At 43.4% G+C, this 18598-nt stretch overlaps 1 protein-coding gene and 1 long non-coding RNA gene across 2 annotated transcripts in view; one reads left to right on the forward strand and one right to left on the reverse strand.

Moving 5' to 3' along the window:
* Positions 1 to 3410: 3410 nt before the first annotated feature.
* Positions 3411 to 9947, reverse strand: LOC108533316 (uncharacterized). Its single transcript, XR_001886696.1, has 3 exons — positions 9866 to 9947; positions 4431 to 4552; positions 3411 to 3446 (listed from the first exon to the last, which is right to left on the reverse strand). It is a non-coding gene; the product is annotated as an uncharacterized LOC108533316 (long non-coding RNA).
* Positions 9948 to 10024: 77 nt separating this feature from the next.
* SLC13A3 (solute carrier family 13 member 3) overlaps positions 10025 to 18598 on the forward strand; it is a 95234-nt gene continuing 86660 nt past the window's right edge. Inside the window, exon 1 of the mRNA XM_017877894.1 lies at positions 10025 to 10170. Coding sequence (XP_017733383.1) covers positions 10060 to 10170 — 111 coding nt within the window. The 5' untranslated portion in view covers positions 10025 to 10059. The remainder of the gene's footprint in view (positions 10171 to 18598) is intronic.

Raw genomic sequence — 18598 nt, forward strand, 5'->3', positions numbered from 1 at the left:
AATCTGCCCACCAAGTCTTTCCATGGGATTTATCAAGTGCGGGGATATTACACCAAAACAGATGATAAGAGGAGGGCTAAGAAGGATTCTCCTGAGAGCAAGAGGGCCTCTCTTAAGTATGACACTCTCAAAAGTAGGCACAGGGGAGCAGGTCAGGAGAACAGAGAGAAAACCTGAGGTAGAAGAATTGAGAGATTCCCTCACCTCCCAGGCATGCCTGGCTTTTGACTATCAGAAGCTGATAGTGAAAAGACACCCCTACCAGTTATTCCAGGCCTTCAAAATGTGTAGAACCCCCTCCAAAGGCCAGATGAACAACTAGGCTGAAAAAATCCTCCCAGGTGCAGGAAATGGGGGGCAGGATTTGAGAACAAAGATAACGCACCAATGACCAAAAAGCCCCATGGTAACTTGGCTCTACACAAGAGAGAGAACTCCCAGCATTTCCAAATTGAGCAACTCTTCTGGGAAGCAAAGGCAGATTCCTAAAATCTCACCAGTGCTCAGGTCTCAGATCCTGCTGAAGTAAAAGTTCTAAATCTACCCTCAAAACATTTGGAGCCAGTGATGAACTGAAACAAACTAAAACTGCACCAAAGCTGAAACCCAGTTCAACCACAGGTAAGACTAGTTAACCTCCATACTACAGGTAAAACCAATTAACTCCATACTGCAGGTAAAACTGGTTAACTCCATACTCTATCAGTTTTACCCGAAAAGGGGAGTACCCCCTTCTGGAGGTAAATATTATTTACTTCATTCTCTACTATTCTTTCTTACAAAAATGTCAACAATACATTCAAAGATTAGCAAACACACCGACAATGATAAAAGCAGATTAATAGAAGCAGATTCAGATTTGGCCTAGATTTTGGAATTCCCAGAGACTTAAAAAATCTACAATAAAATGCTAAAATGAAGGAATCTAAAGAACAACATGCATAAACAAATGGAAAACTTCCGCAGAGACCTATAAACTATTAAAAGAACTAGTGAAAATTTTGGAGATGAAAAATACAACATCAGAAATGAAGATCTATAAGAGATCTATAAGAGACTCTTAGATCTATAAGAGACTGTACACAACCAAGACAGGAATCCGTAAAGACAGGTAATAGAAAACGTCTGTTTGAAACACATAGAGAAGAAAAGTGAAAAAGTGAAGAAAAGTGAAAAAAAAAAAAGAGAACAAAGAGTCTGAAATTTGTAAGATGATACCAAATGCTCTAACATAAATGTTACCGGGATTCTAGAAGGAAAGGAGAGAGAGAATGGGCAAAAGAGGTATTTGAAGAGATAATGACTGGAAATATACCAAAATTGATCAAAGACATCAGTGCACAGATCCAAGCAGCTCAGCAAATTCCAGGTAAATAAATATAAGGGATACACTACACCTAAGCGTTTCAGCCAAACTGCTGAAAAGCAAAGGATAAAGAGATCTTACAAGTAGCCGGAGTAAAAATGGGACATTACTTACAGAGGAACGATGATATGAATGGTGGCTAATTTCTTACCAAAAACAATATAAACTTGAACACAGTGGAATGAGATCTTTAAGTGCTGAAAGAAAAAAATTGTCAGTCTTGACTTCTATATCCAGTGAAAGTAACTTCAAAAACAAAGGCAAAAATAAAGATACTTTCAGATAAACAGAAGCTGAGAGAATTTCCTTTCAACAAACCAGCACTATAAAAAAATGGTAAAAGAAATGCTAGCACCTGAAAGAGAAATGATCCTGGATCTGGAGGAAGAAATGAAGAGATAGGGTAAGTATTTGGGAAAATACGAAATACTTTTTGAAGTACATTTATCTTTTATTTATATAATTTATACATGTCTTTTAAAGACTATTGATTGTTTAAAAAATTAAAACAATATATTGTGCAATTCAAACTGGTGTTCTGGTAAATGTTTAACAATTGGCTGTTGGAAAAAAAGCCCTTATTTATGAATTTTATTAATTTCATGGTGTAAATAGTCTTGCTATGGGTGATTTCATACTACCATCATGTTCTACAGCTGGCTTACAAATTTTCTGAAAGAGTAACAGTCATTTTTCATAAGCTAGCACGAGTTATCTTCAGCACATACTTGGGTTTATAGAATACACAGATTTAAAAAGACAATAAAAGTACCAAGGAAGAGAAGAAGGTGGTAAATGGAATTTTTTACATTATTTCCATTATTGTAAGGCTTTCTTTCTTCTTTCTTTTTACTTTTCTTTTCTTTATTTTTTTAGGCAGTGTCTCACTCTGTTACCCAGGCTGGAGTGCAGTGCTATGATCTCAGCTCACTGCAACCTCTACCTCCCAGGCTCATGCTATCCTCCCACCCACCTCAGCCTCCCAAGCAGCTGGGACTACAGGTGCCTGCTACCACAATCGGCTAAGTTTTGTATTTTTTGTAGAGATGGGGTTTTACCATGTTGGCCAGGCTGGTCTAGAACTCCTGGACTCAAGCGACACCCTCCTCAGCCTCCCAGATTGCTGGGATTACAGGCATGAGCAACTATACTTGACCACCATTATTGTATGGCTCTTATATTGTTCCTAAAATAATATATCATTATTTGAAGGTAGACTGTAATAAAGATGCATATCATAATCTCTAGAGAAACCACTAAATTAATAAAACAAAAAAACTAAAAAATTAATAGAGGAAATAAAATAAAATACACCAAAATATAATCAATTGATACAAAAGAAAGAGGGAAGAGAGTAACAAAGAACAAATAAGGTAAATAGAAAACAAATAGCAAAATGAGACACTTAAATCCAACCAGATAATTACATTAAATGTAAATTGATTAGACACTCCAATTAAAGTATCAGAGAATGTTAGACTAGATAAAAAAGCAAAGTTCATCAATACACTGAATACAATAAACACATTGTACATATAGAAACAGGTTGACAGTTAAAAAATGTGGAAAAGATACATAATACAAACATTGAGCATAAGAAAGCTACTGTGGCTATTTAAATATCAGATAAAGTGGACTTCAAGACAGAGGGCATCTATGGTGATAAAGAGGAAGATTTTAGAATGATAGAAAGGTGAATCCACCAATAAGACATAACAATCTTAAGTGTGTACACATTTAACAACAGAGCTTCAAAATCTATGAAGTGAAAACTGACAGAACTAAAGTGAGAAATAGACATATCCACAATTAAATTGGAGATTTTAAGAATCTAAATTTGAAAAACATGATCAACCAACTTGACCCAATGAATATTTTCTATCGTTAAATATACTCAATCACTTTTTAAAAAAATTTTTTATGAAAAAATTTAGAGACAGGATCTCACTGTGTTACCTAGGCTGGTGTCGAACTCCTGAGCTCAAGCGGTCCTCCTGCCTTGGCCTCCCAACGTACCGGGATTACAGGTGTGAGCCACCGCAGCTGGCCTCAATGCACTTCTGGCTTTATTGAAGTATAACTATATATAATAAAATTCACCCATTTTAAATGATCAGTTTGATGGAATTTAATAATTATATACGACTGTATTACCACCACCACAGTCAACAGAATACATCTATCACCCTATACATTTCCTCATGCTGTTTCCAACTGATCCTTTTAACCCCCATTGTTTAGCAATCACTGATTTCTATAACTAAAGTTTGCCTCTTTTAACTCTTCATATAAATATAATTATGCAGAATGTAGTTTTTTTATGTGTGCAGCTTCTTTCATATAGCGTATTTTTTTTGATATTTATCTATAGTGTTGCATGTATTGGTATTCCAAAGCAACCACTACCCAGCAGTAACAAGGACACCACCCTCCTTCAGTGTCAATGGAAGCCACAGGGGGAACAAAAACAAGGCACTCCTACTCCTCCAGCCAGGGAGGTATCAGGAGAGGGCTGATGGGAGCTAGAACTCCCAGCATTCCCCAGCAGTAATGAACCCCCCTGAGATGGTTTCAATGTTTGTCCTGTCCAAATCTCATGTTGAAATATAATCCCCTGGCCGGGCGCGGTGGCTCACGCCTGTAATCCCAGCACTTTGGGAGGCCGAGGCTGGTGGATCACGAGGTCAGGAGATCGAGACCACGGTGACACCCCGTCTCTACTAAAAATACAAAAAAAAATTAGCCGGGCGTGGTGGCGGGCACTTGTAGTCCCAGCTACTCGGAAGGCTGAGGCAGGAGAATGGCGTGAACCCGGGGGGCGGAGCTTGCAGTGAGCTGAGATCGCGCCACTGCATTCCAGCCTGGGCGACACAGCTAGACTGTCTTGAAAAAGAAAAAAGAAATCTAATCCCCAGTGTTGGAGGTGGGGCCTGGTGGGAGGTGTTTGGGTCATGGGTTGGATCCCTCATGACTTTGTGCTGTCCTTGAGATGTGAGAGAGTTCTCAGGAAATCTGGTTGTTTAAAAGTATGTGGCACCACTCCCCCATCCCCCACCTCACCCACCTCCTTGCTCCTGCTCTGGCCATGTGACATGCCTGCTCCTGCTTCGCCTTCTGCCACGAGCAAATCTCCCCGAGGCCTTCCCAGAAGCCAAGCAGATGATAGCGCCATGCTTCTTGTACAGCCTTGCAGAACGATAAGCTAATTAAACCTCTTTTCTTTATGAATTACTCAGCCTCACATATTTCTTTATAGCAATGCAAAAATGGCCTAACACCTCCCCCCACCTCAGATACTAATGGAGGATGAGGTGGGGAACTGGACTTCTACTTTCATCTGGTGGTAATGAGGTGACATCCCCATTTCCTTTGCAAGAGCACTGAAAGAAGTCAGTAAAAACAGAAGGTTTAAATAAGAGCCCAAATCTTGTAATACAATACCCAAAATGTCCAGGTCCCAAACGAAAGTCACTTGTATAAGTGGAAGGTCTTAAACTGCCTTTTTTAATTTTTTGAGACAGTGTCGCACTCTGTCATCCAGGCTGGAATGCAGTAGTGCAATCTTGGCTCAGTGTAACTTCTGCCTCCCGGGTTCAAATGATTTTCATGCCTCGGCCTCCTGAGTAGCTGGGATTACAAGCATGCCATCCCACCCAGCTACTTCCTGGAGGTAGAAGCCGTATCTTACAAGCTCAGTGTCCTCTGATGATGTCTCGGATCATGATAAAAGTTTTTTTTCAAACTTTTTCTCAAAAGCTTTTGTTGTTGTTGTTGTTGTTGTTGTTGTTGTTGTTTTTAGTAGAGATGAGGTTTTGCCATATTGACCAGGCTGGTCAAACTGACTTCTGATGCTTAATGTCAAGATGACAGTGATGGTGTCACATTGGAAACAAATGAAAAAAGTAGAAAACCTCAGCAAAGATCCAGAAGACTTAGCAAAGTAATAGAAGATACAAAGAAGAATCAAATGAAAATTGTATAACTGAGAAATATTATACAACGGATGCGTTCGACAGCATATGGAGAGGGCAGAAGGATCAGTGAACTGGGATGTGGAACAATGCAAATTACCCGATGTGAACAACAGAGAGAGAATAGACTGAAAAGGTAAATAGAGCTGCAGGGATGGGGGAATTACAGCAAAACATCTAACATCTGTGTCACTGGGATGTGTCACTGGAATTATGGAAGGAGATGAAAAAGAGGGTGGGGCATACAATTATTCAAAAAATAATGGCTGAAAACTTCCCAAATTTGGCTATATATATATATGTGTGTGTGTGTGTGTGCATGTGTATATATATGTATGTACAAATATATGTATCTATATGGCTGTATATGTGTGTATATATACACATGTATATACACACACACACACACACATATATATATAGCCAAATTTGGGAAGTTTTCAGCCATTATTTCTGTATATGTGTGTATACATATATATACATATGTGTGTATATATATATACGTGTGTGTATGTGTGTATATATATACGTGTGTGTGTGTATATATACACGTATATATATAAATCTACAGAACCAAGAAGCTGAGTGAACTCCAAATATTACTAGGATAAACCAAATAAATCCACACCAAGACATATCATGGCCAAACTTCTCAAAACAAAAGACAAAAAAAAAAAATAATTGAAAAAGATTTTTTCAAGAGAAAGAGAAATGAACCTTACCTATGGAGAAGAAATAATTCAAATGATATCAGAGTTTTCACCAGAGACTATGGAGGCCAGAAAGTATGTACATAACATTTCTCAAGTACTGAAAGAAAATAACAGAATTCTATATCCACTGAAATAAGAACCAAGGGGCAATCAAGACCTTCTCAGATGATGGAAAACTAAGAGAATTTGTTGCTGGCAGACCTAGTTTGAAAGAATGATGAAAGGAAGTTCTTGGCCAGGTGTGGTGGCTCATGCCTATAATCCCAACAATTTGGGAGGCCTAGGCTGCTTGATCACCTGAGTTCAGGAGTTTGAGACCAGCCTGGCCAACATGGTATAACCCCGTCTCTACTAAAAGTACAAAAAATTAGCCGGGCATGATGGTGGGTGCCTGTAATCCCAGCTACTCAGGAGGCTGAGGCAGGAGAATCACTTGAACCCAGGAGGCGGAGGTTGCAGTGAGCTGAGATGGCGCCATTGCATTCCAGTCTAGGCAACAAGAGCAAAACTCCATGTCAAAAAAAAAAAAAAAATTATATCTGATAGTTGAAGCAAATGTTAAAACTTTGATGTGGTAGAACCATGTATTTAGAAAATGTATGTAGAGAAAATATTGAAAGCAGCAGTATTTTAAACTGGGTAAGGCAAAGGGGCATGAAGTAAGATTTCTATACTTCACTGGAATTGGTAAAATGGCAATACCAGTGGATTATAACTTATAAGTTATGTACATACAATGTAATACCTAGAACAATTACTAAAAAAAACATGCAAATCACAAAAAAAAACAAAACGCTATAAAAACGGACCAAGGCCCCAGATAGACATTTCTCTAAACAAGATATAGATGACCAGTAAACACATGGAAAGATGTTCAACATCAATAATCATTAGAGAAATGTACAACAAAATCAGAATGAGATACCACTTCACACCTATTAGGATGGCTATTATTTAAAAAATCACCGAAAATAAGTGTTGGTGAAGATGTGGTGAAACCGGAAGCCTTGCGCACTGTTTATGCGAATGTAAAAAACTGCAGCCTTTGTGAAAAACAGTATGGCCATTTCTCAATAATAATTTTTAAAAAGCACAGAATTACCTTATGATCCAGCAATTCCACTTCTGGGTATATACCCAAAAGAACTGAAAGCAGGGATTCAGACAGATACTCTTTGTACACCCATGTTTGTAGCTGCATTACTCACAATAGCCAAAAGGTAGAAACAACCTAATGTCTGTCAACAAATGAATGGATAAACACGATATGGTATATCCATACAATGGAACATTATTCAGCCTTAAAAAGGAATTATGACACATGCTACAACATGGATGAGCCTTAAGGACACAAAGCTAGTGACAAAAGGATAAATATTCCATGATACCACTTGTATGAGTTATCCAGATTAATCAAATTTAGAGACAGAAAGCAGAATGATGGTTTCCAGAGGCTGTGGGAGGAGAGAATGAAGTTATTTTGTAATGAATACAGTGTTTCAAAACTGTAAAACGATTTCTTTTTTTCTTTTTTCTTTTTTTTTTTTTGAGACGGAGTCTGTCTCTGTCGCCCAGGCTGGAGTGAGTGGCACTATCTTGGCTCACTGCAAGCTCCGCCTCCCGGATTCACGCCATTCTCCTGCCTCAGTCTCCCGAGTGGCTGGGACTACAGGCGCCCGCCACCACACCCGGCTAATTTTTTGTATTTTTGGTAGAGACGGGGTTTCACCATGTTAGCCAGGATGGTCTCCATCTCCTGACCTCGTGATCTGCCCGCCTCAGCCTTCCAAAGTGCTGGGATTACAGGCGTGAGCCACGGTGCCCGGCCTCAAAACTGTAAAACTTCTGACAAACTTGTCCAACCTGCCTTATTTTGTTGTTGTTGTTCTTTTTTTGTTTGTTTACTTGTTTTAGGCTTTTAGCAGCCTGAAGCCATGGTTTTTAGTTTCTGTCTCTAGTGTTGAGTGGAAAAGAGGGATGAGGAAGGGGCTTTACTGGCCCATCCAGAAACAGAAACTGAGAACCCATGACTGTATTCTCTCCTTTGGACATCTCTGTGAGAACAAAACAAGCTAAACACATGAGAAACTCTTTGGGATCTAAGGCTATGCAGAGAGCTTAACCCGATGATCCAAAGGAACAATTTGATAAATTTAACTACATCAAAATTAGAAATGTTTGCTTGGTGATATATAGTTAAGAGACTGAAAAGACAAGCTACAGATGGGGAGAAATATTTGCAAACAACATGACTGACAAAGGACTGACATCTAGAATTTGCAAAGAACCCTCAAAACTCAACAGTAAAAAACCAAATAATACAAGTAGAAAATGGGCAAATGACAGGGAAAGATAGTTCACCAAAGAGGATATAGAGATGGCAAATTCGCATGTGAAAAGATGTTAAACATCACTAACCATTAGGGAAATATAAATTAAAACCACAACGAGCTATCACTACATCCCCGTCAGAATGGTTAAAATAAAATAAACTGACACCACCAAACGTTGGCAAAGATGTGGAGAAATTGGATGATTCATACATTATTGATGGAAATGCAAAATAGTACAATCACTTTGGAAGACAGGTTGACAGTGTCTTAAAAAGCTAAGCATTGCAAATACTGGGCAACCCAGAAGTTGCACTCCTGTATGGTTACCTGAGAGTAAATAGAAGTGAATAGAAGTGACTCACCCACCTTAAAAAAAAAAAAAAAGAATAACTCAGCTGGGTATGGTGACTCACACCTGTGATCCCAGAACTCTGGGAGGCTGAGGTGGGTGGATTACGAGGCCAGGAGTTCAAGACCAGCCTGGTCAAAAATGGTGAAACCCTGTCTCTACTAAAAATACAAAAAAAAAAAAAAAAATTAGCTGGACATGGTGGCACACGCCTGTAATCCCAGCTACTCAGGAGGCTGAGGCAGAAGAATTGCTTGAACCTGGGAGGCAGAGGTTGCAGGGAGCCGAGATCGCTCCACTGCACCCCAGCCTGGGTGACAGAGTGAGACTCCATCTCAAAAAAAAAAAAAAAAAAAAGAATAACTCATCAACAGCAGTAACTCCCGTTGAGCACATGCTCTGCCAGACACTGCACTCATCACATTACCTGTGTTATCTCATTTAAACTTCCTAACAACCTTCTTGTCTGGTGTAGACTATTTTTTAAAATTTAACTTTTATCTTAAGTTCAGGGGTACAGGCGCAGGTTTGTTGTATAGGTAAACTTGTGTCGTGGGGATTAGTTGTACAGATTATTTCATCATCCAGGTATTAAGCCTAGTGCCCATTAGTTATTTTTCCTGATCCTCTGTCTTCTCCCACCCTCCAGCCTCCAAAAGGCTTCAGTGTCAGTTGCTCCCCTCTATGTGTCCATGTGTTCTCATCATTTAGCTCCCCCTTATGAGTGAAAACATGAGGCATTTGGTTTTCTGTTCCTGTGTTGGTTTGCTAAGGATAATGGCCTCCAGCTCCATCCATGTTCCTGCAAAAAAACATGATGTCCTTCTTTTTGGTGGCTGCATAGTATTCCATGGTGTAGACTATTATTATCAACACTCCACTTTCAGGCTCAGAGGCTGTTGTTCAAGGCCACGCAGTTAGTAAGTGGCAGTGCCAGGATTTGAACCCAGGTAAAAGGAGTACGCACCTTAATCCTCGCCTTGTCATCCTCAGCCATCTCACAAGCGAGTAAACAGAGGCGAGGCGAGGATAAGCCAGCTGCCTCAGGCCACATTGCTGGGAAGCCGAGAGGCTGAGATCCAAGGCCACGCTGCCCTGCGGCTAGGGTCCCAGTTGCTAGTTCTCGTGCCTACCTTTCTCCAACATTCCCAGGCCTCTTTCACCCCGTCCCAGGGGCGCAGGCACCACCCTTTTCTTCCAGGAGGAGCAGGGAGAGGGCGGGTTCCCCAGCGCAGTCCCCTCCCCGACCCTCCCCCAGGCTTTAAGCCGGCGCAGGGGCCAGGCGGGGCAGTCCCGGGCCAGCCCGCTCCGCCCGGAGATCGCGCTGATGGCGGCGCTAGCGGCAGCGGCCAAGAAGGTGTGGAGCGCGCGGCGGCTGCTGGTGCTGCTGTTCACGCCGCTCGCGCTGCTGCCGGTGGTCTTCGCCCTCCCGCCCAAGGTAACGCCTCCTCCACCTGTGCGCCCCGGGTCCGCCACAGGCGGGATCTTCTCCCAAGCCTCCAAGTTGGGAGACCGCTGAGGTCCCAGTGTAGACAGGCTCCAGCAGACCCCCTCGACCTCCCTCCCTTGTACCTGCCGCGGACCGCTGTGAACGCTCCTAACGCCTCTTCCCTCTTCCCAGCTGCTCCTTAGAGCTTGAGTCCCACTCTGCCGTCTGGATCTCACTTCCTTGGAAATAATTTCATTTCGTTTCAGAGACAGGTTCTCGCCTGTCACCCAGGCTGGAGTGCGGTGGTGTGATCATAGCTCACTGCAGCCTCCAACTTCTGGACTCAAGCGATCCTCCTTCCGCAGCCTACCTAGTGGCTAGAACTACAGGTGCATGCCCAGCTAATTTTTTTTTTTTTTTAAATAGAGATAGGGTCTCGCTATGTTGTCCAGGCTGGTCTCGATCTCCTGGAATCAAGACATTCTCCCACCTTGGTCTCCCATATGCTGGGATTACAGGCGTGAGCCACTGTGCCTAACAGAATTCTTTCTTTCCTGAGGTCTAATTCTGTGCTTGGTGCTGTGTTGCACATTTCACTTGACAGTCACAGTGAACACTTACTGTGTGCCATGCTGTTTGACCTGGGGCAAGTCACTTAACCTCTCTGAACTTCAGTTTACTCGTGTAAAAGTGGGAGAAATGGTAATGCCCACCAATAGGGCAATATATGTAAATCTCTTGTAACTAAACCTGGTACAGAATAAATGTCTAATAAGCAGTGGCTGGTCTTTTTCTGCACCAGGTCCTTACATGATGAGGACGGTAAGATTCATGAGTGCTTACTAGGGTTGAGGATTTGCCTTTTGCTCATAACTTTATTTAATCATTTCAGTGCCTCTCAGAGGGGAAAGATTATTTGACCCATTTTCCAGAGGAGAAAACCAAGGCTCAGAGAGAGAAAGTGACTTGCTCAGAGTCACACAGCAACTGACTGTGTCGGTATTCAGTCCCCAGCTTGTTGGAATCCAGAACCCTAGCTGTTTTCAGTCTCCCTAAGGAAGTAACACCTATAAGATCAAAGACCGCAGGTGGAGGTCAGGAGTCATAACTGAAATCAACACTAGTAGGGGCTGGAAGAAGATGGTACCACAGGTCCCTTTTGGGTCTTTCACCTGTGCCCACCCCAGCCAGGGCATCATGAGAGGGCACTGGGCTTGTAACATAAGGCTTCTACCTCCAGGAAGTTGCTTCACCATCTCTCAGTGAGATATTAAATGTTCACAAAAATAAAAGTAAAGAGGAGGTGTAATTTAGGGTGCACTACCCAGCACTGATCAGCTGAGACCAGGGAGGTTCTCCTGGAAGAAGGAGCTCTCCGTGGGCACATGCAGTAAGAAGATGACACCAGGTGGTTCCAAGGAGACCCAGGGCTAACACATAGGAAGTTCAATAGTGTGGAATTATCTAAGCTATTAGACTTTCTCGACATGGAAGAGAAAAACACAATAAATGATGGAATAAAGATGAGGTCACCTTTTCAAAAACCAGCCCACCCCAGGCCACTTTCTGACCTGTGGATCTTAACATCCTGGACCAATCTCTTTTCCTCTTTGGGTTTTGCTTCCCCATAAACTGGAGCAATTACACCGCTAGCTTCTGGGATTGATGTGAGAGGTTGAGTAAGGCTTTGTGAAACATCTTTGGTGTAAGTGTAGGTGGCTGAGCCTTGACTGGTTGCTGTCTGCAAGGCCCTAGGCAAAGCCCTCTGGCAAGAGGAGACAAAACACGGGGTCTCTATTCTCAGCAGGGGTCACGATAGCTTCTCTCTGCTCTGTTCTCTAGCAAGAGCATGAGCCCAGGAGCAGATCCAAGGGTTATGGGGCCTGGAGCATAGACTTGAGGGGGTCTCTTTAAGAAAATGAATACAGATTTACAAATACAAGATTCAGCACAAGGCTTGGGAGAGGCTCTGAAGCTTGAGCTTCACAAAGTATCCTCTTCCTGTCTGAACCCCAACATGCACAATTGAATGGAAGGCAGGGAGAGATAACAGGGAGAGCCCCTGGGATGTAACCCCCCATGATGGTGCTAAGCCTGATGAGGAAAGTGTTTTATTGAATGCTTAGCTCTTACAATGTGCTAGGGGCCATGCTAGGAGCTTGTCAGGCTTGTCCCATGTAAGGCCCACAACAACCAGAGAGGTAGCTGTTATTTGCATCCCTATTTGACAGGTGAAGAAACAGAAGCTCAGCAGGGTTAGGTGACTTGCCTAAGGGCACATAGGTGCTACAAAACCAGCATGTTGAGTCTGTACTTTGTGTGTGTGTGTGTGTGTGTGTGTGTGTGTGAGATAGGGTCTTGCTCTGTCACCCAAGCTGGAGTGCAGTGGCACAGTCTCGGCTCACTGCAATCTCCACCTCCCAGGCTTAAGCCATCCTCCTGTCTCAGCCTCCTAGAAGGCTGGGACTACCAGCTCCTGCCACCACACCTGGCTAATTTTTATATTTTTAGTAGAGATGGGGTTTCACTATGTCACCCAGGCTGGTCTCAAACTCCTAGACTCAAGCGATCCACCAGCCTCGGCCTCCTAAAGCGCTGGGATTACAGGCAAGAGTCTGTATTTCTTTCTAACTGCTGTGCCTTACATGCAATGCCTTACATGCAAAATGTAATGTGCCTTACATTTGTTCCCTACAGTTCCCTTGTGGGGACCCTTTATATGGCTCTAGATGTCACTGCCTCTTTAAGTGGTTGATGAACCAGGGCCTCCTCCCAGGAGGCAGGTCTGGCTCTTTGGAGGACCTTAGCCTCCCTCAAAATTTCTATTGGCATGCCTGAAGCCCCCTCTCCCATATAACAATATTTATATGACTATCATTATTAGATTCTCTGACATTAAGAACAGACGTGTTTCTCAATCTAATATACAATGTGAATAAAAAGTATCCTTAGAAAACACCACTGTCTTTATTGATCTGGGACATATATTTAACCCATTTCCCATTTAGAAAAAAAAAAAAAATGTGCAGCTCACTGCCAGTGCAGTATTCTCGGGGCAAAACGGGAAATGGGTTAAAGCAAGCACAATAGGTTTGCTATGCACACGGAGCTTCAAGACAATTCTGGTCATCTTAACCAGTCACTCCCTGTGAGAGCCTCCTCAGACAGAGGCTGGTGGACTAACTTCAAAACATGCTTGCTGGGCAGTTCAAGACAGGCATCCTCAGCGTCCATTCCAACATCAGATTGCCACTTAGCCTCTTCCACATGGATATTCTGGTGCCACGAATGCAGACTGTATTGTACACATGGGTTACTAACAAATTGCAAAATTGCAGATATCAGATCAGGAAAGAAGTTGGAGGTGCTTGGTCATTTGTCACTTACCAGGCAGTGTGGAGTAGGAGACAACCCCTCTTTGGGGCCTGGGTTTCCAGCTTGATGACATCTCCTATCCACTGCTGCTTTGCTGTTCTAGGAGTCTGTGTAGTCGAGAGGATTGGTCCTCATGCACCTGCCCTGGTGACTGGTGAGCTTGTCTTTGGGAAGGCTGGAGTCAATCTGCAGAGCAGCGCTGAAAGGGAACAATTCTTACATTATGTCCTCTGGCTCAGAAATGCTGTCAGCAGGGGTGAAAAGGAGTGGGATGAGCTCTGGAATGCATGGCTGCCACTTCCAGCAACACTGGGGATCCTAGCTCTTGCTCTGAAGAGTGCTGGGGGCTCAGGAAGTGGGGATGCTACCCCAGGGACTACATCAACGTTTTCCAAGAATGGCCATCCTGGGAGTTAGAGGTTTGGGGAGCGATCTTAGCTAGCGGACACAGATGGGACTGTTATTAATAAAACAGGCTTGCAAATAAGCTCCAGCCCCACATGTTTGCAGAAAAGCCTTGCCCCCTTTCTTGCCTTATGCCCCCTGAGAGCAAATTAAATGATACTGACCACCTGTCCAAGAGGAGTTCTTAACACTGGGGACTCACAGGTGGTTCTAAAGATGCTCTAAGAAGGAAGAGTTTAGGGATGTTCTTGGCAAGGCTGCTGCAGAGTGTTGTACAGGTTGTGCACTGCACAAGGTGCTTGAGGAGGCAAGTGAGGCTCAACCAACCTGCATTCCACATGCCAAGCTGTGCATCCTGGTGCAAAGCTTGGTTCCACCTGAGGAAGGGCCTTTTATTCTAATTTGCACAAAGATGTCACGTTGGCCAACAACAGACTTGCTGGGGTAGGGATCTTTTGGGGGGATGGTAGTACACCTGTAAGGCCAGAGGCCCCGTTTCTTGCGTTTGCCTAATTTGTGGGCAGGTAGATGACCAGGAAGATGGTCCTTTCATTCCCAGTTTTAAGGCTTTAGAATCAGAACTGCATTCGCATTCCACATACTTGCTGGGCAAGTCATTTTATATTTCTGGCCTTAGTTTCTTCATTTATAACAGAGCCATAATGTTATATTCCTTCTCAGTTATTTTCTGGCCTCAATGAGTTAATACATTGTGCCTATACTATAAATTCTTAGTTTTTTATGTAATGCTGAAAATATGTTTCAGTTCTCCCATTTTGCAGATGATGAAATTGAGGCTCAGATAAGTTAAATGATGGAGGGAACATGGACGTTACAGTTGAGAAGACCTGGATTTGTGTCATGGCTCTGAAACCATGAAAGAGGGGAACCTGGGCTGGAGACCTTGATTTTCTGAGCCTGAGTCTCATTTGCGAAGTGGGGAGGACTCACACCCTCTCATTCTGTTACGAGAATTGGGGGAAGATACAGGAGGTGTCCAGAGCAGTGCCCAGCATATAGTGGGAGTTTATAATTAGAGCAGTAGCCACACATTTTTCTCACATTTACCAAATGCTGTTTTACATGCATCTCAAATTTCAACTCACTTACTCTTCACATCAGATGTAGGAGGTTCAAACAATAATTATCCCCATTTTTAGAGATGAGGAAGGTGAGGCACAGAAAGGTTAAATTCCCAAGGTCACGCAGCTACTAAACACTACTTCGGTCACTCCTCCTCCTTCTCTCTTGGTCCTGGATTTTGGAAGTGAGGGTGGCCAGGGTTCAGAGAGGCCCTTGAGTTTTCCCCAGTAGAGGTTTTCCAGAAAAAAACTGTAAGTCCAGCTCTGCGGATTGAGCACCTTCTCTGGCCAGACACTGCCTGCTGCTTTTAACTTCTGTCATCTCATTTGAGCCTCAGGGAGCTCAGACAGGGAGTTTTCCCACATGCACCCCGGAATGGAGTGAGTCTGGTTTGCTTTCCATCATCCAAATACCACTCACATAATTTTTGCCAGAGTCCCTCACCACTCAATATTATTTACTTAATTACATTCCTGTTATTCATTCTTTTTACATTAATGTCTTACTGCCCTCACCTTTAAAAAAAAAAACTTAAATGCAATGACTTTAAAAGATTTTATGCGGGCCGGGCGCGGTAGCTCAAGCCTGTAATCCCAGCACTTTGGGAGGCTGAGACAGGCGGATCACGAGGTCAGGAGATCAAGACCATCCTGGCTAACTATGTGAAACCCCGTCTCTACTAAAAAATACAAAAAACTAGCCAGGCGAGGTGGTGGGCGCCTATAGTCCCAGCTACTGGGGAGGCTGAGGCAGGAGAATGGCGTGAACCCGAAAGGCGGAGCTTGCAGTGAGCTGAGATCCAGCCACTGCACTCCAGTTTGGGCGACAGAGTGAGACTCCGTCTCAAAAAAAAAAAAAGAAAAAAAAAGATTTTATGTGGGTATCAGATATGGAAAACCAGGATCATCATGGATGATTAGGAGAAGAAAACTAAGAATAAATAGGTAAATATTTAATGCTGATTAATACTGGGTACATACTGCCTGGTTGAAGCTGTGGGCCTGCGACCTGCCCTCTCTTTGTTGCAAAGGGAGGGATATCATCAAGTGAGGCATTAAAGACAAACTAGTACCAAACTGAGACTTTGCTTTAGAAATAATGAGAGGGATTAGAAGGGAGGTAACCTCACTGTTCCACCCAAAGTCTTCTGGAGTTGGCTTTTTATGTTTCAAGAAATATTGGACCCATAGCCTGGAAATGTGCCTTGTCTGGGGATGCTGAAGTTGACTCACAGGCCCAGCTCCTCAATTTCCTCATCTGTACACAGATGGCCTTCTTGCCACCATGAAGCTTGGTGAGCTGTTAAGTAAAGGAAGTCTGTGGCACGTGGCCAGCTGAACAGTGACCCACCAAAGATGTCGGTGTCCGAATCCCCTGAACCAGTGAATGTTACTTTCTATGGAAAAAAAGGGCTTTGCAGATGTGATTAGGTAAAGGATCTTGAAACAGGGAGATGATCGTGCAGTATCCAGGTGGACCTGATGTAATCCACAAGGGGCTTTCTGAGAGGCAGGCAGGAGAATTTGAAGTCAGAAGGTAATAGCATGATGGAAGCAGAGGGAGAAAAAGCAATGTGATGTGGGGCTGTGAGCTAAGGAATGCAGGTGGTCTCCAGAAGCTGGAACAGGCAAGGAATGGATTCTCTCTCCTGGCGCTTCCAGGAGGAACCAGCCTGGCCGACACTTTGACTTTAGCCTAGTGAAAATGATTTCAGAATTCTGGCCTCCAAAACTCTAAAAGAATACATTTGTGTTTCTTAAGCCATTCCATTTGGGGTCATTTGTTAGAGCAGCAAGAAAAGATGAATACATGGCAAAACCACCCCACCAGACTGGTTCTCCTAGGAGCGGTTGGGAAGTTTAGCCCCTTGTCTGCCTCTCAATTTTGATACATCTATTGCCCATAATTCCCAGATGTGTCCCATCATGTGGACCCCGTGTTCCTGGGGTGCAAACCCTGGTGTTCAGGAGAGAGCCTGGCTTCGTCAAAAAGGTTCCAGGCTTTTGGTTCATTTGGATACGAATTCATCCCTGGCCTCTGCCCTGATGAGCTGTGTGATGCAGGAAGAGTGTCTTCACCTCTCTGAACCCAGTTTCCCAGCTGAAAGATGGAAATGTCCACAGTCTTTTCCTCACAGGATTTTACAATGAATAAATAAGTTCATAGATGCAAAACGTGTCTCAGAGGACATGTAAATTTTATTTTCTTTTTTGGCAATTTAACCTTTACACATGCTTTTCTGGGTGGGATCTTTGAAACTGATTTGGAAAAAAAAAAAGGAGATGCTGGTAGCATTTGGTGCGAAGGACTGTGTTGAAATTGTCAGTCCCGTGCCTCAGTTTTCTCATCTGGAGATTGGGTCTGATCATTTTTCAACCTCATAGTGTTGTGGGGAGGAAATGGGTTCATATGTTTGAGGCACTTAGTAGAGTGCTGACTTGTAGCTAGCACTCAGTAACTGTCAGCTATTATTGTTACAGTTGCCATCGTAACATTTCAGAGCTGGTGAGCATTCTAGTTTAACCCCCACAAAAAGGAAACTGAGGCCCAGAAAAGGAAGTTAATTTTCCAAAGGCTTCAGTGAGGGGCAGGGCAGGAATGAGCACTTCCATCCCCTTCTCCAGGGAGTACCTTGTCTCAGGCATCGGTCATCAATGTTTTTATTTTAATTGATTAATTAATTATTGTTGAGACAGGGTCTTTCTCTGTCGCCCAGGCTGGCGTGCAGTGGCGTGATCCCGGCTCACTGCAGCTTCTGCCTCCTGGGCTCAAGTGATCCTCTCACATCAGCCTCCCAAGTGGCTGGGACTACACGCATACATCACTACGCCTGGCTCATTTTTGTATTTTTTGTAGAGATGGAGTGATGCCATTCAACTGGTTTCAAACTCCTGGGCTCAAGCTATCTGCCCCCTCAGCCTCCTAAAATTCTGGGATTAGAGGCATGAGCAACCGTATCTGGCCTCATCAATGTTTTATGATAAAGACATTTCATTTCATCTCTGATGGCTAACTTCTAGATGACAAGTGAGAGGGGTCAGAGGTCAAGCTCACTTATTTCTATTCAGATCATAGCTAGCTCTCAAAAAGGTTAAGGACAGCTCATGTTTACTCTATGTTTATTAGGAGCTCTGGTCCCCATTTCCTTGCTGATCCCATCTTCCAACCCCACTCCACCTCTCACGCCCTCTGCTCCCACCACTCTGGCTTTCTTACTGCTCCTTAATCCAGGGACAGGGACAGGCTGCGACTCACCATAAAGCTCTGGGGTCAGGCTGGCTAGCTGGGAAGGCTTCTTGTCTCTGACTGGCTTTGCACTTGGACTGGGGACGTGGTGAGATGAAGAGAGGAAAGAAGGGTGCTCCTGGATAATGGGAAGAGCAAGAGGCCAGGAGCAGGAAGAGTCCTGAGGGCAAGGAGTTCATCTTCCCAACTCTTTAGATGCAGACTTCCAGTGCACAGCGACCCAGGAGGGCAGAAACTGGCAAAAGCAACCATAGACTGAGAACCTACTAAGCGCCAGGTGTTGTGCTGAGTACTTCACATACATTGCAGCCAATGCTTAGAACATCCA

This window comes from Rhinopithecus bieti, unplaced genomic scaffold, assembly GCF_001698545.2.
Source record: "Rhinopithecus bieti isolate Rb0 unplaced genomic scaffold, ASM169854v2 scaffold_10347, whole genome shotgun sequence".
Lineage (NCBI taxonomy): Eukaryota > Metazoa > Chordata > Mammalia > Primates > Cercopithecidae > Rhinopithecus > Rhinopithecus bieti.